This window comes from Hyperolius riggenbachi, chromosome 12 (genome assembly GCF_040937935.1).
Source record: "Hyperolius riggenbachi isolate aHypRig1 chromosome 12, aHypRig1.pri, whole genome shotgun sequence".
Lineage (NCBI taxonomy): Eukaryota > Metazoa > Chordata > Amphibia > Anura > Hyperoliidae > Hyperolius > Hyperolius riggenbachi.
This window is the reverse complement of record NC_090657.1, coordinates 107,559,931-107,585,963: the sequence shown is the minus strand read 5'-3', so window position 1 is coordinate 107,585,963 and position 26,033 is coordinate 107,559,931. Positions and strand designations below refer to the sequence as shown.

Genomic DNA, 26,033 nt, shown 5'->3' with positions numbered 1-26,033 from the left:
GAAACTGTTTATTAGTATGTAAGGCCTGGGACCCACTAGCAGCACTTTTTTAAGGGCCAGTGATTTTGAAAAACTTGATAATCTAATACTATGGGGAATTTTTTTAAACATCTCATCCATCAACTGGGATCACACATCTAGCATTACATTAGCAAGTAATAGTAATTAGCAAATCACAAGCACTTACAAAAGGCTTAGAAAAGTGCTGCTAGTGGGTTCCAGGCCTAAATGCTCATTGACCCTGTGCAGCCATGTTTGTAGGTTTTCATTCAGTGTTACTTTGCAAATCCGTTATGGCAGGTCAGTAGCAGAACTGCCTTATAAGATGCTATATGAGATGTTCAAGAACTGCAATCAACTGCTGTGTTTGGATAAACACGTGTGCAACTGCAGTTCAGCTGTCCTTTTAACCACTTTGGTACCAGCAGCCTCTGCCCCCTTAAAGAAAACCTGAACTGAAAATTTAAAAGTCAAAATAAACATACACAAGTAATACTTACCTCCCGTGTTGTCTACTCCTCAATCTTTCTCCTTTCCCGCGTCCTGTTTGTCCACTGTGAACAAGAAAATTCTGCATCCTCCATTTTGAAAATGACCATTACCCCATAACAGCTTTCTGGTCAGCACACTGTTAAACTTTAACATTGCCCACTTGAGCCATAGGGAAACATAGACCTTACTTGGCACATCAGTCGTCCTCTCAGCTATAACTGACAGCAACTGATAAATAACTGACAGCAACTGATATACTTCAGTTCTGACAAAATGTTGTCAGAACTGGAAGGGATCACTGTAAGAAGAAAATGGTGAGCTTCTGAGAGGAACTGATGGCAAGGTAACTATGTAATGTTCATTTGAAGTTACCTCGTGTTTATTTTAAATATTTTTACTCAGTACAGGTTCCCTTTAAGGACCAGAGGCTGCTGGTACAGTAAAACGGCACTTCCCGATGAATTGCTGCAAAAATCCGCCGGTCACGCCCCTCTGTCCCCGCCACAGACTCCTCTCTCTGCTGTTGATGACATTGCCAGGAGCCAATGAAAACTACTCCTGCCCGGCTCACAGTGCTCTGCCCTCAGAGACACGCCAGGCCGAGCAAAGTGCGGCGGGTACGCGCGATCAATGCGACGTAGAGTTTACGTCCAGTCAGGGGCGCAGTACCACCGTACTGCGTCGGTCCGGATTCGGTTAAACACTCTCAAATGCCTAGTGTGGTTGTGGATCAGTGGCTGCTAGGCCACACACTACATGGGAATTATGTTAGACAACCAGTCATGTGAACTAGGCAGGGAACACACTTTCAGGGTCATTTTCCCTTGCGATTCCCAGATTTCCTTTGGGTTTTGCGAAAGTTTTCCGCTATCGTTTCTGCTTTTTCAGTGGAATATACTGTGAGTGCGGGAAAAAACGGAAAACTATGCAGTTTAAAATGCGAATGCAAAACGTGAACCGTCACGGCGAGTATTTCCTGTTGCCATCCATGGCAAAATGCGCACAAACTCATCTAGTGTGTTCCCTGCCTAAGTGCAGGGAAGTAAAAATCAAAAACAATCTTAGTCAAAATACTGTCCCTTAGGCCTCGTTCACATCATTTAGCACAGATGGATGTGCGATCGGAACCCAACGCGTCCGATCGCACGCCATGTGCGCTACTATGTGCTGCGCTGCAGATCCCATTCATTACAATGAATGGGATCTGTGCTGCAATTCCCAAAAATGCGTGCAGCACGCGATAGCGCAATCACGCTGCCACGCAGCGCATATGATGGGAACGGTAGAAGGGCTGTCTATGCCCTTCTTCCGTTCTTGCGCGTCGCGCACTATACGCGCTGCCAAAATGCGCACGGCAGCGTGTGTAGTCTGAACGAGGCCTTAGGAGGGGTTGCTGAACTCCGGCTCATAAGAAACAACCTCATGCTGTCTACCTAGTCAGCTCATCATGCTTTGCAGTGAAATAATATTTGACACTACTATAGTAAATTCAGCAGCATCAATTACTGGTGTCAGAAGTCTGGAGGTTTTGGACCCAGTGATGATTGATATAGTTAGGTGACATTGATGAAGCTATAATTCAGAATATTGTAAACAAAGACTCCTAAGGGCTTGAACCTACTAGGAGAGCTTTTCTGAACGCTTTGTGATTTGAAAAGCTCTTGCTAATGTAATGCTATGGGTGTGATGCCACTTGAGTGATGTGATTTTATAAAAATCCCCTATAGCATTGCATTAGCAAGAGCTTTTTCAAATCACTAGCCCTTAAAAAAAAGGCTGTTAGTAGGTTTAACCCCTAATATTTTTTTTGGTTTCAATAATTTTTATTAAAGAATTTCAAAATATACATAAACAGTCACATTATGACATTAAATGTTTGATAATGCAGTTGACAGTATAGCATATGAGTTTACAGTTTAAGCTTACAGTACATATAAATAAAAGTATATATATATATAAAGTACAGTATACAGTGTAGTAGGGTAAGTAATTGTGTGTTATACAGTCAACAGAGTATTTACAATAGTATTGGTGAGGTTGTTGTGTGTAATTCTTTGATTATTTCTGGTAGAATTTGCTCATATATAAAACATTTCTGTTTTGCTGGATTGGATTGTGTTCTATGTCTTCCAGACTCTAGATTGGGTAGTTGAATCCTCAAAGCTTGTACCTTGAACCTAATACTTATGAAATTAGATCTTGAATTGAACTTGGCTGTCTGAAAAATGGGGGAATAGACCACCCTACAGAGATTTCAGACAGTCTACTGTTCTGATTGGTGGAAAAGGGTAGGTATGGCACAAGCTCTAAAATAATCTGATCCATAGATAGAGTCCGGAGAGGTCATAGACAGATTCCAGTGTTGACCTCTGTATTGGTCAGGGGAGTTGTGAAGTATTGTGATATATTATGAATTACTATATATTCTTATTGTTTATTATGAGTATTAATTACTTTGTTGCATTATATTCGTTTAGTTTGCTTTGTTTGTTTATTGGTAATACAAGATACCCTTCTATCTGGGATAGGAAGTAATATCCCTTTATTCCCAGAAAGAGGGCATCCACGTATATCAATCTAATCTAAAAGATATCTTATTGTTGGGGGTTGTATGTATTGTGACCTTCAGTCCTTATGGGACTGTATCTTTAATAACATAGTAGCTATTAAATAATAACCGAACTGGAGTAATTTAGCTAAAAATAGCTAAATCTGCCAGTCTATAACAACAAAACCCAAATTAAACAAATAACAATAACCATATGCGTTGAACAGTAACATTCCCAGGAATCATATGTATGATGTATTGAATTCTCAGATATATACGATAAATATCCACAGGTTATCAGACATATGTCTCAAGACGTGTATTCCAGTATAATTATAGTATTTATTTATGTTGATATCTCTGTTATATTTTGTATTCCTTATTCCTTAGTAAGAGGACTTCGTAGAATCTCCGGAGTAGAGAGTATAGTTAGGGCATCTTAGAACTCGCTCAGGGTTGTCTCAGGGTATATAATGGACCATAAACCTGCTCTTCCCGAAAACGACTGAACATTGCCATTCCTAATGGCCCATGACTTTTCAGCCAATAGGTTAGCTTCAACAATTTTTAATATTTCGTCAATCTGGGGTACATATGTAGATTTCCAATTACTAGCAATTAGGTGTCTAGTAGTGATAAAAATATGATTCATTATTAGTCGTTCTTTGGGGGGCAGGTCCATAGTCCCAAGGTGCAAGAGGGACATAGAAGGGGGTATAGTTTCCAATGATACTGGGAGTTTTTTGAGGCAAGATTCTATGTCTTTCCACATCTTTCGAAGTTTGGGGCAGCTCCAGAATATATGTAGAAGAGAACCATTTTCATTACATCCTCTCCAGCAGAGGTAGGAGGCTTTATGATCAAACTTACTGATCTTTTCTGGTGACATATACCATTTCCACACACATTTAAGGAAACTTTCTTGGTGGTTAGTACAGTGTGAGGATTTCTTTAAAGATTTGTAGGCTAGTTCCCAGGCTTCCTGACTAATTTCGGTTTGTAGAAGCTCTTGCCAAGCTTTAAGTTGCCAAGTGGGTGCTTCATCTTTAAGTTCTAATGTTGTTTTGTATATAGTGGATGTGCCTTTCAGATTTGTTTTTTCAGGTAGAATTAGTTTTTTAATTTTTGGTAGGATAATTATTGGAGTTAGGGGGTGTCTGGCTAGGAATCTATGCACTTTAAGATAAGTTGGTTTATCGGTTTTGGAAATATTGTATAGTTCGATCAAGTTTTCAAATGACCTAATTTTAGAATCCAAAAGCAAATCCTTTATGTCCATAATGCCGCAGGAAGTCCAGTTTTCGATTGTTGAGCTTATACCTTTAATAACAGCATTGAGTGTTGCCAGAGGGGTAGGCATCTCAACAGCTAGAGTATCTTTTTTATAGATTTTCAGCAATATTTTCCAGATTCTAAGCATATTGGCTGAAACTGGGTTGTTTGTATTTGGTTGGACCTTCCAAACTAATCTAGACAGAAGAAATAGCTTATAGGATCCAGTAGCTAATTGTTCCTCTTCGATGGTGTACCACTGTTTTGAAGAGTCTCCTGACCAAACTGTTCTAGATTGTTCTATTATGATCGCTTGATAATATTTTTCAAGGTCTGGGGTACCAAAACCAAGTTTAGAGATAGGGAGTGTTAATATTTTGTTTGAAAATCTTGAATGTTTATTTAACAAGATGAATTTATTGAGTAATTTTTGTAGGCTAATGAAAAATTGTTGGGGTATTCTAATGGGGAGATTTCTAAATAAATAGGAGTTGTGGGAGTATCATCATCTTAAAGGCGTTTACTCTGCCTATCCAGGAAAATTCTAATTTATTGAGGTTTTCTAGTTGTGATTTTAGTTTGGATAACCAAGGTTGGTAGTTTTCTCTAAATAGTTGGGCTACTGTGGGGGTAATCTGGATACCCAGATATTTTACAGATTTGTCTGTCCAGGTGAATTGGCATCGCTTCTTTAGTTTGTCTATCGTGGCTTTGGGTACATGACAGGGAAGGATAATTGTTTTCGTATGGTTCAGTTTGTAAAATGAAATCTTTGAGAAGTGTTCTAATTCCTTATTTAAATTGGGGAGGGAAGTAAGGGGTTTCTGTAAATAGAGAAGTATGTCGTCGGCGTATAGGCCTAGTTTAGTGTTTGATGATTTAAGGGGTACACCGTGGATTGAGGGATTATCTCTTATTTTCTGGGCTAAAGGTTCTAATGTTAAGATGAATATCAAGGGTGAAAGGGGGCAACCTTGGCGAGTTCCGTTAGTGATATTGAAGGAAGAAGAAGTGGAGCCTGAGGAAGATACTCTTGCAGATGGTTGACCATATAATGCAGATATAGCTTTGTGTAAAAATTCTGACATACCAAATTTTGACAAAACTTTCGAGATGTATACCCAATTGACTCTGTCGAACGCCTTCTCAGCGTCCAAGGAGACGAAGAGAGTAGGCGTCCGACAGAGTCTAAGTTCATGCAATAAAGCAAGTACCTTCCTAGTACCATCATTAGTCGATCTCCCCTTAACAAATCCCACTTGGTCAGGGTGGATTAACTGTGGAATCAGGGGGGCAAGCCTATTCGCAATGACTCTAGCATAGATCTTGATGTCAGTGTTGAGGAGCGATATAGGCCTGTAATTTCCAGGATCCGTAGGGTCTTTCCCCGCTTTGGGGATTGTAGTTATTATGGCTGAAAGGTTTTCCTTGGGGAAGGCACCAAGGGTTGCTACCTCATTGAACATTTCAGTAAGAGGTTTGGCTAAAGTATCACTAAATTTTTGGTAGTATGCATTAGTGAAGCCATCGACCCCTGGTGCCTTATCCTTTTTTAAAGTTTTAATGGCAAGTTGTACTTCCTGCTGGTGGAAGGGTACTCCTGTGTATTCTTCCTCAAATTCAGATAAGGCTGGTAGTTTGACTTTTTCCAAGTATTTATCAATTTCCATTGGAGAGGGGACGTGAGTGTTTGGATCTGTTTGAAGGTTATATAAGGTCTCATAGTATGAGGCGAGGGCTTCTACTATATCTTGTGGGTGATATACTAGATTCTTAGTTTGGGGGTGTTTTATTTTTATGATGCGTTGGAATATTCTACGGCCTTTAATCTTTCTTGCCATAGCTTTGCCCGCTTTATTCCTTTCATAGTAGGAGGTTTCTTTAAGCATTATTTGCCATTTGTCATAGTATGTGTATAAACAGTCCGCCAATTCATGACGAGTATGTTCTAAAATTGGAATTAGATCTGTTTTCTTTTTTGTAAAAATTTCGGATTCTAAAGATTTGATTTTATTAAGTAGTTTATCTGTTTTTTTCCCTATATTTTTTCTTTTGTATGGCGCTGTGTTTGATAAAAACTCCTCTTATGAAAGCTTTGTGGGCATTCCAAAGAATTGATCTGGATATTTGTTGAGTGTCATTGAATTTAAAGTATTCTAGAAGTTCTGTTTTAATTTGGGGGAAAGAGTGTTCGGAGTTTAGTGTATAATTATTCATTCTCCAATTCTTGTATGATTGGGTGGTGTTTTGAAGCTGAATTTTCATGAATATAGGGGAGTGATCTGACCAAACTCTTGGGCCAATGTTAATGTTTAAAATTAGGGGTAAAGAGAACCTATCCACCAGACAGTAGTCAATTCTAGAGAAGGTTTTGTGTACTGGGGAGTAGAAGGTGTATGTTTTCTCTGTAGGGTGATGACATCTCCAAACATCATAAAGTTCGGCCTTGGTCAGAGTGGGTTGGATGGAAGTGGGGGGTCTTTTACGTCTGGATGTGCAGTCTGATTGTATATCTACTACTGCGTTAAGGTCTACTGAAATAAACAGGTGGCCTTTCTTAAGTTGGTTGATTTTTGCCAGTTTTTTGTTCAAGTAATTTACCTGATGTGTATTAGGTGCATATATGTTAGGTATAGTTACATCTTGTGAATTGATTTTGCCGACTATAACTACCATTCTGCCGTCATTTGCGGTGAAAGTCTTTTCGACTTGTAGGCCTACTGAGTCTTTCACCGCGATGAGGACTCCACATTTTTTATTTTTAATAAGATTGGAATGATAAATTTGGGTAAATTGGTGTAATTTCAATTTTTGTGCTCCTTCTTTATTTAGATGGGTTTCTTGAATACATAATATGTCAATATGTTCTTCCTTAATTAATTTTTGTAGCAGATATCTCTTTCTGTGGGAATTTAGGCCTCTTACATTCAGGGAGAGTAGATTGAGATCATGTGACATGAGTAAATAATTTTAGCTTTATAAAAGACATGATAAACCTGTGGGTAACATAATCACTTACTGTTCCAGAAGTTGTGTGTAGAAATTTCCTTTTTAGAAAGTTTCCTGGGAAGGAAAGAAAATTCCAGTCTGACATCTTAAAGTCATCTGACAAAAAACTAAAGTCCACACTTAGACCTGTGAATATAAAGAGTGAGGTCAACAGAAAAAAAAGGATAACAATAACAGTAACTTTAGTGACAGCAAAGTCATTCATAATGACTTTGTCACACAACGAAAGTTCAGAATTGGATCAAAGAAGTTAGTAGACAATGACCACAATGTGGCCTTGATCCAAAAACCGTATACCTAATGCTGGGAATACACGGTTCGTTTTTGCCTTCGTTTAAACCTTCGTTTCGATTGTGCCTTTTGTCCTTTTCGATCCCGAAATAATCGGTCATATAGTTAATATCACCACCCACGGTTTCGTTTTTTTTTTCGATTCTGATGGTTTCGTTTTTCCAATGATCGAAGGCTGCAAAGAAACGAAACGAAAATCCCTTTTTACAGGGACGGACTAGCATAAACGAATATATAATCGATCTGAACAGCCATCAAGCCTACCAATGGCTCGATTAGATGGATAAAGAGAGATAATATCAAACATGTTCGATCACTAGTCGTTCGTTTTTGGGGTCTATTAATCGAAACTATAATGAGATTATGACTATTTTCACATACGTTTTCAACACTCGATTCGTTTACCAAACGAATCGAAGGTTTAAACGAAGGCAAAAACGAACCGTGTATTCCCAGCATTAGGGAAAGGTACTGCGTTCCCTAGGGAAAGGGTTTCTTGTGGGGAAAAGTTTTTGTGGCTGAGTACCCATTCTTCTAAGAAACTGAGGTAGCCTCAGCAGAGTTGTCTTCTTCTGTTGGGTTTGGTGGTGGCTGAGTAGTATCCATCTCTTGTTGCGTCTCAATCCTATTAGGTTGTTTTGGAGAGACTAATTGCTTGGATAAGGTAACCTGATAGATTGGTTTATCCCTCCTGGGATCTCTTGGTACAAAGATAGGAATGTTCCATTTTTCCAAAAGGCAGTAAGCTTCCTTTGGGCTTTTAGCAGCATACGTCACACCGTTGTCTGAGATCAAAAGTTTCGGTGGGAATCCCCAGGAATAATCAATCTTTCTGTGTCGTAGAGTAGTGGTAATCTCTGCGAATTGTCTTCTCGCATGGAGGGTTGCCTGGGAAAGGTCCTGGTAGAGAGCCAGGTCTTGGTATGGTCGGGGAAGTTTCTTCCCTCCTCTAGTCGCAGAGAGTAACATTTCCTTGGCATGGAAAAAATGGATGCGCGTGATCACATCACGGGGTAGATGTTTGTGGAGATAAGGTTTGGGGAGTCGGTGGGCGCTATCTATTGTGAGTTCGCTTTCAGTTAAAGCTGGAAAGGTTGTTTTAAGAATGTCTTTCACAAAGTCTTTGAGATCATTAGTGCCCACAGATTCTGGAACTCCTCTTATCTTTATGTTGTTCCTCCTATTTCTGTCCTCGTTATCTGATATTTTTTCCTTCATCCATTTGTTTTGTGTTATGAGTTTCCTTTGTGAGTCAACTAACTCGTTATGAGCTATAGTCATTTCCTCTATGCGTTGTTCTAACTTGGAGATTCTATTGTCAGTTACCTCTTCCAACTGGGTGACATGATTAAAAAGTGCCTGCATGTCTCTTTTTGCATCTGCTCTGAAGGAGAGTAAAATGTCCTTGAGAAATTGCTGGGAGATGGGTTGGTCAGTAATTGGGAATGATTCAAGAGGATCTGATGTGTCAGTTGCAGGAGCTGGGTAAAAGGAGGGTCTGGGTAGGAGTTGACTGTTTCTCCCTGCTTGATTGTACGCTTGGGCATCTGTATGCGGATTTCCGTACGCCTGGGCATCTGTATGCGGATTTCCGTACGCCTGGGGATGCATTGGGGCATGCGGATTTTCGTACGTCTGGGAGCCGGGATGCGGATTTGTGTACGCGTGAGTTCCCATAGGGATTGCATTGGGATGCGGATTTTTGTACGCATGCGTTCCCGCTAGTAGCTTACCGGCTTCCTGGTTCTCTGACTCGGCCAGCTGCGTTACTGTGGGTCCCGGCTTCAATGGGCTCCGCTCGCGGCTCTTCTTAGACGGCTGTTGCCGCTGATGTTCCTCCTCATCGCTGTCCTCTTCATAAATCGCCTGATGGCCCCTGGAGTATGGTGTAGATAGAGGGGCAAAGCGATTCCTTTGCTGTAGAGGGGATGGAGTGTGCAGGGGAGAAGGAGTCCTGGCCTGCTGGGGATAATATTTTTTTTGAACAGCAGATGGTCATTACATATTAGAAGTCTTGTTCTGCCTGGACTTGGGCTCTACATTAGAAAAAACTTTTTAATGCACTAATGCAAATCCTGCATATTTGAATATATCACTTGCTATTCTTGTTTTGCTATGGTGCTAATACAGTTGTCCTTTGCTTTCCTGATGGTTTCCTGCAGATATATGAAGTTGCTGGTACATTGAAAAAAAATACATTCCTGACATAGCTGTACATGTGTGTTTTCTAGGCTTGCTGTTGCTTGACTGAGGGGGTGAACAGAGACCATAAAGAGATGCTGGGAATGCTTTGTTTTATAGTTCACCTAAACATTTCTGTTCAGTCCAGTGTTCTCCCCAGAAATTATTTCCAGCCGGGTGGCATGAAAAAGTAGCCGGGTGGGGCAAGATGAGAGAATGCATGGCTGGTGCTTCTGTGCGCAACTCTGCTCACAGCATAGTAGGAGGTGAGCCGATGACAGCCGTGTGCTCACCAAAACTAGCCAGGTGGAGCACCCGGCTAAAAGAGCCTGGGGGGGACACTGCAGTCTCCTCCTTCTACATGATTTACTTTGAAAACCAATTTTATAATTCAGTCAGTTTTAAAAGTAGTGGTGAAAGCTGGGGCGTAACCTCCTGTGTTGTCCTCTATGCCTCTTTGTGTGCCCCTCTGCATGGACACAGTACAGGGAGCCCCCGACATTGCAGCCGGTTGGAGGTTCGTATTGGCAGGCATTCACAAGTCAAGAACTCCCTGCATTTGGACTATAAGACTTTTTTTTTTTTTTTTTTTTTCCCCCTCCACTTTTTGGGAAGAAAAAGTGAGTCTTCTAGTCCAAAAAATAGTCTGTCCTTTTTTTTTTTTTTTCCCCCCCAAAAAACTATGTAACTATGTAAGAGATGCATTAAGATGTGATCGGAAACCCCATCTCTAAAGTAGAAATTGACTTCAAGTGGAAATGTCCATTTCTGTCCCGACTCCCCAGTGTGTTACCATATATCAAGGAATTACCTGTCCTAGTACCTTCCATGCAATCTGTGATGCTTGGCCTGGTTAGAGGCTGAGTACTTGTCCGCCCACATCTGTGATCAGTGAGCACTGAGTGCCATTCAGTGGGGCTATCTATACTGGTAGCTGCAGTTGTTTGTGCTATGCCATAGATCCTGTATAGATTCTGCACCAAACTAAAGGGGCAGGTGGATAGGTTTCTTGCCTCTGGGCAAGGGAGGTGGAATCTAATATGTGCTGAGATTACACCCTCTTCATCAGAACTACTTTCTGCTTCTCTGTTGCCAGTGTGTGCATGACCACCAGTATTCACAAATGTCAAAATCCTTACAAAATGAATTTAACTAAAGCAAAACAAAATTTCCTTGTTATACTATCAACTATATTGGTAATGAAATCAGGGCTGTGGAGTCGGAGTCAAGGAGTCGGAGTCAGGGCAATTTTGGGCACTCAGGAGTTGGAGTCAGTCGTTGATTTCATAAACTGAGGAGTCTGAGTCGGATGACTTTTGTAAAAAATACTCAGCCCTGTTAAGTATTAGACTAAGGAATCGGAGTCGAGGAGTCGGAGTCAGGGCCATTTTGGGTACCTGGAGTTGGAGTCGTGGTTCCATAAACTGAGGAGTCTGAGTTGGAGTCGGAAGATTTTTGTACAGACTCCACAGCCCTGATTGAAATAAACCATTACATTAAACACAAGGAATACCTGGCCAAAAAATTGAAGGAAATTGCAAAAGATTTGTGGGGGAACTTAGAGGAACTTTAGTGAAAATATCATAATGAATAAAATCGATTTTTTTTTACAATATTCATTTATAGATTGTCAGTTTGCCCATTGTAAAAGTCTTTTCTCTCCCTGATTTACATTTTGAAATGTATCTCTGGTGGTGTCATCTTTAATTCTGCCAGTTGATCTGTACGGGATGTTCGTTACCGAGAGTTTTATGCACAGAGGGAGATATTGCTTGCTTGGCAGTTGGAAAAACATGAGATTTCCTACAATGCAATGTGGTACACAGACACAAACTGTCAGGACCATGGTCATGACATCACACTGTGGGAGGGGTGTCACCACATTGTCAGCTACACAGACAGACTCCCCTGACAAATTATTCGAAAAAAGATAGATTCCTCATGGAAAATGGAATGTCAGCTACTGATTGGAATGAAGTTCAATCCTTTGTTAAAGTTTCTCTTAAGCCCAATCTACACGATCCGATTCTTTGTACGATTCAATTATGATTCTATTTACGATTCGATTAAATCCGACATGTCCGATCGGGATTCTATTCGATGCAATTCGATTTGCCATTGTTTTGCAATTGCAAATCGAACTGAATCTAATCGAATCCCGATCGGACATGTTTGATTTAATCGAATCGTAAATAGAATCGTAATCGAATCGTACAAAGCAGGGCTGTGGAGTTGGAGCCGTGGAGTCGGGCAATTTTGGGTGCCTGGAGTCTGAGTCGGGAAAAAATGCTCCGACTCCTAATGAATTTGTAACTGTAATTAAAATAGAAAATATGATAAAATGTTCTATTTCTCAGATAATAGTCATGAAAAATAATGTATATATACAGTAATAGCTGTGCTTAGTCCACAAAAATTGTGCTGCTTCAATAAAGCAGTCCCCGTATTTTTAAAGGGATACTGTAGGGGGGTCGGGGGAAAATGAGCTGAACTTACCCGGGGCTTCTAATGGTCCCCCGCAGACATCCTGTGTTGGCGCAGCCACTCACCGATGCTCCGGCCCCGCCTCCAGTTCACTTCTGGAATTTCTGACTTTAAAGTCAGAAAACCACTGCGCCTGCGTTGCCGTGTCCTCGCTTCCCCTGATGTCACTAGGAGCGTACTGCGCAGGCACAGACCATACTGGGCCTGCGCTGTGCGCTCTTGATGACATCAGCGGGAGCGAGGACACGGCAACGCAGGCGGAGTGGTTTTCTGACTTTAAAGTCAGACATTCCAGAAGTGAACTGGAGGCGGGGCCAGAGCATCGGTGAGTGGCTGCGCCAACACAGGATGTCTGCGGGGGACCATTAGAAGCCCCGGGTAAGTTCAGCTCATTTTCCCCCGACCCCCCTACAGTATCCCTTTAAGGTCAGATATACATATCTGATTGTGACTGTATATATGATGTGTACACAGGAATCTCTTATATATACTAAATAACATCTATGCTGTAAGAATAAAGCCTGATGTGTAGCTGTGTCACTTATAGATCAATGAGATGGAAATAATTCTGCACTGATGCTGATTTATGCAAATGTATGCACTCTCTTTGCTGATGAAATCAAATAATTTGATATGTTGTTAAAATTTGGTTTGGTGACTACAAATTAAAGGGTACCTGAGACGGATGAAAAGTAAAGTTTTATACATACCTGGGGCTTCCTCCAGCCCCCTTCAGGCTAATCAGTCCCTCGCTGTCCTCCACCACCCGGATCTTCTGCTATGAGTCCTGGTAATTCATCCAGTCAGCCTTGTCCGGCCGCATGCCGCTCCCACAGCCAGGAACATTCTGCACCTGCGCAATAGTGCTGCACAGGTGTAGTATGCTCCTGGTGGCGGAGTGTGTGCATGCGCACTATGCCCGACTGGCTCAAGTACCTGGACTCATAGCAGAAGATCCAGGTGGTGGAGGAGGACAACGAGGGACTGATTATCCTGAAGGCGGCTGGAGGAAGCCCCAGGTATGTATAAAACTTTAATTTCATCTGTCTCAGGTTTAGTTTGTTACACAGTAGTACTATACTCTACATATGCACTCCCCACAGAGCTGCAGGGAATCCACTGAGAATGCTGTGCACATTGAACACAGAGGTGTTGTCTGTCACCCATAAACCTTGTTCAGATTGTGCATGAAGAATGTGTAATAGAGGAAGAATCCCCTCATTCCCCTGCAGAGTACCTGCACATCATTCTTACATGTACCCACACTTACATTGCCTAGGGCCTGATAGATGTTCTTTGTTCCGGTTTGTACCTTTTACAAGTACTCTTACCAAGGACTAGTTTTAGTCTAAAGGGAATAAATATAGTAGTCTACATGTCCTTCTCACTTCAGTTGTCTTGCAAAATTCCTAAGCGTTGGCAGTTAAGAGACAAATTTCATGTTACATACTTTTAATCAACAAAATTGTAATATGCAAATTAGAGGAGTCGGAATCGTGGAATCCTAAACTGAGGAGTCGGTGGATTTTTGGACCGACTGCACAATCGTACCGTGTAGATTGGGCTTACAAGGATTACCTGTAAAAATTAACTTCTTATCTGATGTTTGCTTACTAGCTGACATTTATGGCATGGATTCAGCACATTCGTGAAGTGATTAGTGGTTTCCAAATACTTATCCTCAAATGCATGCTGCAGAATGCTCATTGTAAAGGAGAGTTCAGTGACTCCATTGCTCTTGAGGTGTGCTTGGCAGTGAAGTGCGGAAGTAGATGTCAGTTATAGTGGAGACTAAATGGGCTGCCAGGGGAAATTGCATTATGTGCTGATTACAAGCAGCCTCATCCCTGGGGAGCTCTCTCATTTCACCCATGGTTACTGCTCGCGGAAGCTGAGCTATTCTGCTGCCATGCAGAGATTACTGTGCTTTATATACTTTTCTGCATGCTGGAGAGTGCTACCTCCCTGTAGCCAAAACCATTTTGTACCTTAAAGCCCAATGCAACCGAAATTTGAGCTAAGTAAATTCTAATATTAATCAGTTTAAGGGACTATAAACAGTGTATCAAAACGAAGAGGTGAAGCAAATACTCTTCATGTGTCAGATGTTTGCCAGTGTACCATAGCTATTTTTCAGGGTTGATCAATCAGGAGTGACTTCCAAAGTAGGAGTAGAGGTTGGACTACTTTTCCCAGCGTTACATTAGAAAACATACATCTTGGGTGGAGGCAAAGGGCAGTAACAAAGGCAGTGACAAGGTGGCACATGGAATTTTTTTCCTTTAGCCTCACGTAGTTCACTGCCCTTCTCTGCCTAGCCTTCAGTAGATGTCACAGGAAATCAAAATTCAAGTATCTTAATGGGAAAATTAGACAGTACAGGGGTCTTGCTTGTGTATGGATTGATGTACAGATGCAGATGGATTGGCTTCCTGCAGGTGGGTAAAAACTAGTACAGTGGACTTGGCGATGACAGTCTCTTAACAATTCAACATGCTGGATCTTTTAAAGGGATACTGTAGGGGGGTTGGGGGGAAATGAGTTGAACTTACCCGGGGCTTCTAATGTTCCCCCGCAGACATCCTGTGCCCGTGCAGCCACTCACCGATGCTCCGGCCCCGCCTCCGGTTCACTTCTGGAATTTCAGACTTTGAAGTCTGAAAACCACTGCGCCTGTGTTGCCGTGTCCTCGATCCCGCTGATGTCACCAGGAGCATACTGTGTATGCGCAGTACGCTCCTGGTGACATCATCAGGAGCGAGGACATGGCAACGCAGGCGCAGTGGTTTTCAGACTTCAAAGTCTGAAATTCCATAAGTGAACCGGAGGCGGGGCCGGAGCATCGGTGAGTTGCTGCGCGGGCACAGGACGTCTGCAGGGGACCGTAAGAAGCCCCGGGTAAATTCAACTCATTTTCCCCTGACCCCCCTACAGTATCCTTTTAAGTGACCTCTGCAGACCTCAGAAGACACTTGTATGCATGCTAGATTTTCACCCAAGCCGGCCTTCAACTAGCCACCTTGGCTGAGTGCATTCTAGCGTGTGTACGGAGCTAGATCCTACCATGAGCTTCTGAAGAACAGTGGCACTCGTATGTCATTTGTAACTTGTTAATGACTTTAGAGCCGCCTGGCTCCTCATAGTATAAGCAAGCAAGATTTCAAAATCTGTAAGCCGGATCTTTAACCTCTGTAGACATCGGAGGACTTCTGTACACATGGTAGAAGTTCACCCAAGCCGGCCTACTACTTCTACTGGCCACCTTGGCTGAGAGCACTCTAGTGTGTATGAGGCTTAAGGTCTGTAGGTGTAGATCTTACCATGAGCCTTTGAGGAACAGTGGCACTCCATATGTCCTTTGTAACTTGTAATTGACTTTATAACAGTCTGGTTCCTCATAGTATAAGCAAGCAAGATTTTGTTTTCAATGCTGTATAACCCTTGCAGTGCCAAGTGTGATCATTTCTATTGTCCTCCTCAGGTGAAAAATCCTACCAATCAGATTGTGATGAACTGCGCTGATATTGATATCATCACTGCTTCTTTTGCTCCAGAGGGAGGTGAAGGTAAGTTTCCTAGTAAATGTTTGGCTCATGCATGAATTGTCAAGCTCTGTTGTGTATTTTCCCCATGTGGGAACTGACATTACAGCATTTTGCAATGGAAGAGGATGGCTTGGTGAAAATGGATAGAACCTTTTGATTTAGACTGGCGCATAGGCTAAATGTCTCCTGACGTGTCGTTTTGTATTAGTACATCTGGTGGTGTTATGGAGCAGGGGCATGCCATACTGGGCATGCATAGTTGCTCTGACATCATTACAGTGACACAGTGCACAATATTCAGTTGCTCTGACATCAATGCAGTGACACAGTAAACAATAATAATCCGAACAGTTGTATAGCGCTTTTCTCCTGTCGGACTCAAAGCGCTCAAGAGCTGCAGCCACTGGGACGCACTCAAAAGGCCACCCTGCAGTGTTAGGGAGTCTCGCCTTAATCTCCTTACTGAGTAGGTACTGACCCTAGCCAGGATTCGAACCCTGGACTCCCATGTTGAAGGCAGAGCCCTTAACCAGTACACTATCCAGCCACTACTACACTTTCCAGCCACTACACAATAATTATTTTCTGTGACATCAATGCAATGCCACAGTGCACAATATTCAGTTCCTCTGACATCAGTGCAGCGACACAGTTCACAATATTCAGTTGCTCTGACATCAATGCAGTGCCACATTACGCTACATTCAGTTGATCTGATAGTGCAGTGACACAGTTCACAATATTCAGTTGCTCTGACATCATTTGCAGTGACACCGTAAACAATATTAAGTTGCTCTGAGTCTGACATCCGTACAGCGACAGTACACAATAGTCAGCTGCTCTGCCATCAGTGCAGTGACACAATACACTATATTCAGATATATCTGAACCTCCAGAAGCTCCTATTCCGCATTCAGCTTAGAGCACTTTAAATTTTGCTGTTTATAAGACGGTAAATATACTTATTTCATACTAGAACTTTGTAACGTTGTCATTATAATTGTGTCAGTTTATTTAAATTTTGCTTACTGTATTTGATAAATTATGTCTACAATTATATTTATTCTGCTAGTGTTCCTAGCAGGGCTGTGGAGTCGGAGTCGGGGCAATTTTGGGTGCCTGGAGTCGGGAAAAAAATGCTCCGACTCCTAATGAATTTAAACTGTAATTAAAATAGAAAATATGATAAAATGTTCTAGTTCTCAGATAATAGTAATCATAAATAATTTATACATACAGTAATAGCTGTGCTTAGTCCACAAAAATGAAATAAACCAATCAAAATTAGTTACTTGTGCTGCTTCAATAAAGCAGTCCCTGTATTTTTAAAGTCAGATATACACATCTGATTATGACTGTATATATGATGTGTACACAGAAATCTTTTATGTATACGAAATAACATCTATGCTGTAAGTATAAAGCCTGATGTGTAGCAGTGTCACTAATAGAGATGGTCAATGAGATGGAAATAATTCTGCGTTGATTCTCATTTATGCAAATGTACGCACTCTCTTTGCTCATGAAATCAAATAATTTGATATGTTGTTAAAATTTGGTTTGGTGACTACGAATTAAAGGATACCTGAGAAGGATGAAAAGAAAAGCTTTATACATACCTGGGGCTTCTTCCAGCCCCCTTCAGGCTAATCAGTCCCTCGTTGTCCACCACCACCACCTGGATCTTCTGCTATGAGTCCTGGTAATTCAGCCAGTCAGCGCAGTCCGGCTGCATGCCACTTCCACAACCAGGAGCGTTCTGCACCTGCGCAATAGTGCTGTGCAGGTGTAGTACGCGCCTGGCGGCGGAGTGTGTGCATGCGCACTACGCCAGACTGGCTCAAGTACCTGGACTCATAGCAGAAGATCCAGGTGGCGGGGGAGGACAGCGAGTGACTGATTAGCCGGAAGGGGGCTGGAGGAAGCCCCAGGTATGTATAAAACTTTAATTTCATCTGTCTCAGGTTTACTTTGTTACACAGAAGTACTATACTCTACATATGCACTCTCTACAGAGCTGCAGGGAATCCACTGAGAATGTTGTGCACATTGAACACAGAGGAGTTGTCTATCACTCATAAACCTGGTTCAGATTGTGCAGGAAGAATGTGTAATAGAGGAAGAATCTCCTTATTCCCCTGCAGAGTACTTGCACATCACTCTTACATTTATCCACAGTTACATTGCCTAGGGCCTGATAGATGTTCTTTGTTCCGGTCTGTACCTATTACAAGTACTTTTACCAAGGACTAGTTTTAGTCTATGACTAAAGGGAATAAATATGGCAGTCTCCATATCCTCTTCACTTCAGTTGTCTTTTAAAATTCCTAAGCGTTGGCAGTTAAGAGACGAATTTTATGTTACATACTTTCAATCAACAAGATTGTAATATGCAAATTAGAGGAGTCTGAGTCGGTGGAATCCTAAACTGAGGAGTCTGAGTCGGTGGATTTTTGTACCAACTCCACAACCCTGGTTCCTAGACCAAAGATGAAGCCTTGTTTTTTTACTTACTCTGGGAAGATCGTGTTGCGCATCATCCATTAACCCTTCGTTTACACATCGTGTGGTCAGCCTCCAAATCTGAACAGCAATTGGCCTGCTTAATCGCTAAGCAATTTCCGGCTGAGATTGCTTGTTTGGGCTGATCGGTCCGGGCGAAAAATTTTAGTCTACTGACTCTGGATTGGGAGCATATCGTTAGCGGCTGTCAATTCGGTGACTGACAAAAAGGTACTCTTGCCTTCTGCTGCACAGTCTGGTGTATGCTGGTCCCGGAGTCTGCTTCTCCCAGGCGTCTTCTTCACTACCTGTTCTTGGGCGTCTGTGTGACGTAATGCAGGGAATAGACACTCGGGCCTCTAGTGATCACAACAGCGCCCCTTGTGTCTGTCCCCTGCATTACACTAGACAGGTGCCCATTGACAGGAGGTGAAGAGGCCCAGCAGGCAGGAGGAAGCAGAGACTGGGACCACGCTGGTGCTGCAGCGGAGAGGTGAGAACCGCTGGGGGTGGAGACGCTGGCAGGCACACAGATTTTCAAATCTTTCATGCTGAGCTTTATTGAAAATCTCTGTGCAGTGTCGGGAGGCAATGGAGCAGATGGATCCTCTCTCTGATCAGATAATGATCTGAGAGGAATCTTATCTGCTGGACATATCAAACATTGTATGGCTACCTGAAGACGTTGAACACAGAACAGATAATTGGTAGGTTCATTCCTGTGATGAAGAATAAAAAGTTTGTGCTACTTATGGCAGTACTACCTCTTCTGTTTCACACACCTAAAGCCAAATACCAATGTGATTTATGAGGGGCATTGGGGATCACCAGAGCAGTCCATTAGCAGCTTTTGCTCAGTCCCCACATTTCACCTACAACCCTCCCTTGTGTATTCTTAAATTATTTCCCTCTGCTTTTCTATCACAGAGCATGTGCCGTATTCAACATATAAGACGCAGGTGGGGGTGGGTGGGGGCGGGGGGAGTTGGTGCGTCTTATATTCTTAAGATATGGAATAAAGTGATGCAGAGTGCGCAGGGAATGTATTACCTGATCCTGCTGCCACGGTCCTCTCCTCCTCTATCTTGCTCTGGTCATCTGTCCTTCAGGATGAAGCACATGAGGACCCCGAGCCACCACTCTCCTCGGCACCACAGTCTCCGTAGGCTGCAGCAGCTATACATCCATCTGCTATACATGCGACGCTGTCCTCTCTGGTTACAGCGTCTTTCCTGTGCACTTCCTGGTTACAGTTCCCCTATTACTGTGTGACCTGCGACGTATGTGGGACACAGTCGTGATGGGAGTATTGTTCAGAGAAGAAGCTGAATATACTTGGAAAGGTAATTCCTAGTTGCCAACCAAAAATGAGTCTTTAGGGGATGTTGGTCTTGGGTCCTTCTTAATGTAGAAATCCATGGGACAAGCAAAATAAACGCCTGAATTCATGCATTCAGAAAAATATTAAAATCACAGTATCAGCCTAATAGCCAAACCAATGGAATTTTACAGCAAATGGTCAACAAAGGCAGTCTACTACCTTTTTAAAAAATAAACTTGTTTAAAAACTTGCCCGGCTTGTAGCTTTTGCAGCATGCCACGGAGTTTCCAATAGATGAGTGTCTAAATTGTGCTTTTGTACTTGGACATAGATTTTTCCATGCAATTTATTTTGAAACATACAGTAGCAAGAAAAAGTATGTGAACCCTATGGAATTTTATGACCCACAAATTGGTCATAAAATACGACCTGATCTTCATCTAAGTTACAACAATAGACAATCGCAGTCTGCTTAAACGAATACCACACAAATTATTAAAGGTTTCCATGTTTTTCTTGACCACACCAAAACTGTTTCAGTTCAGCGCTATTCTTGAGATGTCTGATGTAAATGGCTTTTTTGAGGTCATGCTACAGCATCTCAATCGGGTTGAGGTCTGGGCCACTCCATTGTGTTTTCTTCTGTTTAAGCCATTCTGTTTACTTCTTTGCTTTAGGTTGTTGTCCTGTTGCAACACCCATCTTCTGCTGAGCTTCAGCTAGTGGACAGATGGCCTTAATTTCTCCTGCAAAATCTATTGATAAACTTTGGAATTTTTCCTTTGATAGCAATCCGTCCAGGCCCTGAAGGAACAAAGCCGCCCCAAACCATGATGTCCCCACCACCATACTTCACAGTTGGGTTGAGGTTTTGATGTTGGTGTGCTGTGCCTCTTTTTCTCCACACAGTGTTGTTTTTCTTCCAAACAACTCCACTTTGATTTCATCTGTCCACGGAATATTTTGCCAGTACTGCTGTGGAACATCCAGATGCTCTTTTGCAAACCTTAAACGAGCAGCTATGTTTTTTTTTTTTTTGGGACAGCAGTGGCTTCCTCTGTGGTATCCTCCCATGAACTCCATTCTTAGTGTTTTACATATTGTAGATTCACTAACATGGAGTTTAGCATATGCCAGAGTCTTTAGCTGACACTCTAGGATTCTTCTTCACCTCATTAAACATTCTGCGCTGTGCTCTTGCAGTCTTCTTTACAGGACGGCCACTCCTAGGGAGAGTAGCAGCCGTGCTGAACTTTATCTATTTATAGATAATTTGTCTTACCGTGGATGGATGAACTGCAAGGCTTTTGGAGATACTTTTATAACCTTTTCCAGCTTTATGCAAGTCAACAATTCTTAATCGTAGGTCTTCTGAGAGCTCTTTTGTGCGAGGCATCATTCACACCGGGTCTAGGGGTTCATATACTTTATACACCTGCACTGTGAATGTTTACATGGTGTATTCAATAAAAACATGAAAACATTTTAATGGTTGTGTGGTATTAGTTTAACCTCCCTGGCGGTATATTAAAAACCGCCAGGGGGCAGCGCTGCCGTTTTTTTGTGTTAAATCATGTAGCGAGCCTAGGGCTGGCTACATGATAGCCGCTGCTCAGCGGCATCCCCCCAGCCCCTCCGATCGCCTCCGGTGATAGGCGACCAGGAAATCCCGTTCAAAGAGCGGGATGATGTCATGGACGTCGTGACGTCTAAGGGAGTCCCGATCCAACCCTTAGCGCTGCCTGGCGCTGATAGGCCAGGCAGCGCAGGGGTCTAGGGGGGGCTCTACCGCGTGGATAGCGGGGATCGAGCGCGGGGCGGCGGCGATTGGTGTGCTGGTGCAGCTAGCAAAGTGCTAGCTGCGTCCAGCAAAAAAAAATTACGGAAATCGGCCCAGCAGGGCCTGAGAAAACCTCCTGCGCGGCCGCCAAGGAGGTTAAGCAGATTGTGACTGTCTATTGTTGTGACGTAGATGATCAGATAACATTTTATGACCGATGTGTACAGAAATCCATATAATTGCAAAGGGCTCACATACTTTTTCTTGCTACTGTATGTAAAGAAATGTCTTCATGTCCTTGTCTTCAAAGAGTTTTTTTTTTTGAGTGTGTGTGTATCAGAAAACCCAGTTGGGAGTAGAAAACCACATAATTTGACCTTAGGGTGTGAAAGTGAACAGGCAGGTTCTCTTCCAGTGTAGCTACATAGGAACCTGAATATGTACTCTGTGTGGTCAAACAAGCCTAGAGTCATGCTATATAATATGTAAAAATGCAGAAATGCTCTATAATTTGTAAGTTGCTCTACATTTTCCTTCCTCTTAGTCTTATAGCAAGAAAAATGTACTAAATGCAACAACAGAAGTAAAGTAATGAAAGCTAACCAGCTTGTAGCAGTCTCACAGCTGTCACTGACTTACACCTTGTATCTGCAGATGGTAGCAGAGGAAGTATCTTCAGTTGTTCTATCTACAGAGAGGCCTAAAGACTTTCCCACAATTGCAAATGTCATGTCAATATCTCTCTCCTGTGCAGCTTGTGCCCAGTTCATAACCCTGCATCTCCTCTGATGGTCTCAGAAGACAAAATGATCAACTCAGTGGTGGTTAAAGCCCCTTTTATTTGGAAACTGGAGTGTAGTGGATAGAGAGGGTTTTTTATAATGTTGTGCTGATTATTCTTGCTATTGTTATATAATTTGGTAGATAAGCATTGCATGTTATGGAGGACTGGATCATAAATCTGTGCTGCTTAACCAATGATGAGCCCAAAGAAATCGGTCTTGGTAGGTAGTTTTTTTTTTCACCCAGAAATGTTTAATCAGGTGCAGCAGCAATAGTTGTCTACTCTCCTTCCTTCTATTCAATCTGGTAAGAACTAATGCTGGGAATACACGGCTTCACATATGACAGTGCTTCTTCTCCATCTAATAGACAAGCGACTTTCTTTTGCATACCAATGGGACTAAAGCCTAATACAGGTTGTCCCCGACTTACGAACGCCATGGATTCTGTGTTTCCATGGGAACAAGCCAAACATTATTTTTTTTTAAAATTGGACTTGTAGTTTTTGAAAAATCAAAGAAAAAATGGCTTTTAAACTTGTATAAGCAGGTACGGAGGTGACACAGAGGGGGACACTGGAGGCACAGAGGAGGTACAGGGGACAGAGATGGCCCAGTGTTCCGACTTAAGAACAGATTCAGGTTAAGAACTAACCCACAGTCCCTATCTCGTTCGCTAACCGGGGACTACGGTACCTGTATACATGCCTGATCGAGCGACCACTCGGGTTGAGGCTAAAAACTCTCCTGTTGCCTTTGAGGTGGAAGGAGGGACCATGCATGGCATACAACGGAGGGGCTTCCAGTGGCTGCGTTGATTAGAACAGTGCGCCCAGGGGTTGGCCTGACATTGTGAAAGATCTGGCATGTTGAATATTTAGGTGACATGGGGGTATCATATACACACGCAGCTGTTAAATAAAACCTGAAATGAAAAGTCAAAATAAACATACACCAGTCATACTTACCTCCCGTGTAGTCTATTCATCAATCTCTTTCTCCTCTCCTGCATCCTGTTTGTCCACTGTGATCGACGGAATTCTCCGTCCTCCATTTTGAAAATGGCCATTACCCCATAACAGCTTTCTGGTCAGCACACTGTTAAACTGTAACATCGCCCACTTGAGCCATAGGGAAACCTAGACATTACCGGGCACATCAGTTGTCCATTCAGCTATAACTGACAGCAACTGACATATAACTGACAGCAACTGATATATTTCAGTTCTGACAAAATGTCAGTACTGGAAGGGATCATTTTCAGAAGCAAATGGTTCGCTTCTAAGAGGGACTGAAGGCAAGGTAACTATTGTTCATTTGAAGATACCTCGTGTTTATTTTAAATAATTTTACTCAGTACAGGTTCCCTTTAAGGACTGCCTTGGCAAAGTTTAATTCATGTAGTCAATTTCATTTTAGGTTTAAACACCTTAGTCAAATATGGTACACTATAGAGCAGTTGGAACCACTCGGCACTCAGACCCAGTCCGTAGGGGCAGAGGGCAGGCTCTGCACTTGCATTGCATTCATTAATCACTTCCCCTTTCCAAAACACCCATACAATGGCGTTTTTTTAACTTCGGCTCTGGAACGTGCAACCGGTTCCATATTCTGTAAACAGTCTATAAATATACGTGGAGACAAACCGGGCATCAGTCCCTTTAAGCGCTTTATTGTAACGTCTTGCCAAAGAATGAAGCAGTAGTACATTCACAACATGCCATTATTGTATGCATTAAACCTGCATTGATGAGGGTGTCAGGGGAGTGCGGGATTCGGGTGACCAGGGATGAATAGACGGCACTACAGCCGTTTCGCGCCCAGCTGGCGCTTGCTCACGTGCTTGTGTCCTTAGCAATGACGGCGCCGGGCAGCTGCCTAGATAGGACCCGCAAGCCACGCCCCCGGCGCACGTCATTGGTATGGAGAGAGTGTGTCAGGGAGGTGAGGGGTGAGGGGGCGGAGACTCGCCGTAACGGCGAGAAGCTAGTGTTTGTGCTTGAAAGAAAAACAGCAAGCAGAGATCGGCTGCTGGCAAAACATTAAAGGGGCAATGTGCAATAGAAACTGGGAGTGAGTAAACATTAATGCTCTGAAACATAGTGCTCATAATTGCCAAACGGGTAAAAGCATAAAATGTGATACATAAAACATGTACTTCATTTCATTGTGCCCATTAAATTGATTATGCATAAATCAGTGCGCCCTAGATGAAAGCATGCCCATATTTGCATTACTACAGCACAGTACATTCTGTATCTCCTATATCATTTAAAACCAAGTTTTGCTTTATTGACATATTTATTATATATATCTTTACCCCCAATTTAAAATGCCCCACGTCATTCCCATAGACCCCTCTAAAAAGATTGGTGGTAAAACTGCTTTTTCAAAAGAGAAATAAAGAGGTGTATTCACCTCATTACTGAGTGGGTTGCCATCAAAGGCCTCTATAAAAACAAGGGGCTAGAACAATACTTGTTAGCTGGGCTGCACCATAAAATGGCCAGTGCTCTAGCCCAGCTGGAGGAACAGTCAGCTGGAGATATACAAAGCTTGGGGAGAGTGGATAGATGTAAGAAAGAAATAAAATGGAAGGCACCACCCAGAAAAACTAAAGGGTAAGTCCAGCAGGGAAGACCCGTAAGTAAGGTTGTCATGTACATAAGAGAGGGAAGAACACCACAGGGGGGACTCCAAAAGAGAAAGGATGGGTGGGTAGCATCCCAGTCAGCAACACACTTCGCATGCGTGACACTGGCACCCACTGGAGAACACTCTCCAAGTGGTGTGCCCCAAGTGGAGGAGAGGAGAGAAGGGGAGACAAACAGCAACGCGCGCTCCCAGCTAGAACTACTAAGGGTATTGCGTATGGCTGTCGTTTAGTGCCTAATCATCACAAATCCCACACGGTGGCACTAGTGCTGGGTACATAAGGCAACTTTTCCCAACATCCCCCTCTTCCTCCATCTGTCACATCATGTCATTGGCCGGCTATTGTCGACCAAAAGGTGTATATTACACCCATTGGTGGCCAGATGGGAAGCCCCCCACCCATTTGGCCCCTCCATGCGGGTCCAAAAAAGAGAGAACAAAACACGTCATAAATTTCCCAAGACTGAGAGGTGCCCAGTGGGGTCAAGGTATTGTTCTGGGCCCTAAAGGGCCAAAAAGATGTACCTCAAAATCGGGGGACCCCAAGGGGCTATGGATCGAGGAAGCAGGACAACTCTAGTCTGTCATTTAGACCTAGTGGTCCCAATGCCTCTGTGTGTAGAATAACCCTCGACTCCCGTCTGGTCAGTTCTTGATCCCGATCACCTCCTCTCCGGGACGGGGCTACGTGCAAAAGGCCAGCAAACCTCAGGCATCCCGCCCTACCTTCATGGGCCTCTCTGACATGTTCGATAAGTCGGGGGCAATCCTTCCCTGATTTTATGGATTTGAGATGCTCCCCCACCCTTTCCTTCAGAGGTCGGGTGGTTTTACCCACATAGAAGAACTGGCACGGGCAAAACCACGCATAAGTAACAAAACCTGTCTGGCAGGTGATAAATGCTCTCACCTCCCACTGGATTCCACCCAAATGGTAATTTGTACCCTCCCACATATTCTGACAGTATTTGCAGTTACCACATCTGTGGTTCCCCCTGGGACGTCTGATAGTTAACCAATTCTGAACCAGAGGTGAGCGAAACTCGCTCCTGGTTAGGGTGTCCCCTAAAGTTGGGGCTCTTCTGTAGGCTACTCTGGGTGGGTCAGGAAAGACCTTCTGCAGAGAGGGATCTCTAGTTATTATTGCCCAGTTTCTTTTAATGGTTTGGGT

At 42.8% G+C, this 26,033-nt stretch overlaps 1 protein-coding gene across 1 annotated transcript in view; it reads left to right on the top strand.

The window, feature by feature from the left end:
• Positions 1-26,033, top strand: part of NPEPPS (aminopeptidase puromycin sensitive) — a 159,425-nt gene that overhangs the window by 34,394 nt on the left and 98,998 nt on the right. The window contains exon 2 of the mRNA XM_068263069.1: positions 15,759-15,843. Coding sequence (XP_068119170.1) covers positions 15,759-15,843 — 85 coding nt within the window. The remainder of the gene's footprint in view (positions 1-15,758; positions 15,844-26,033) is intronic.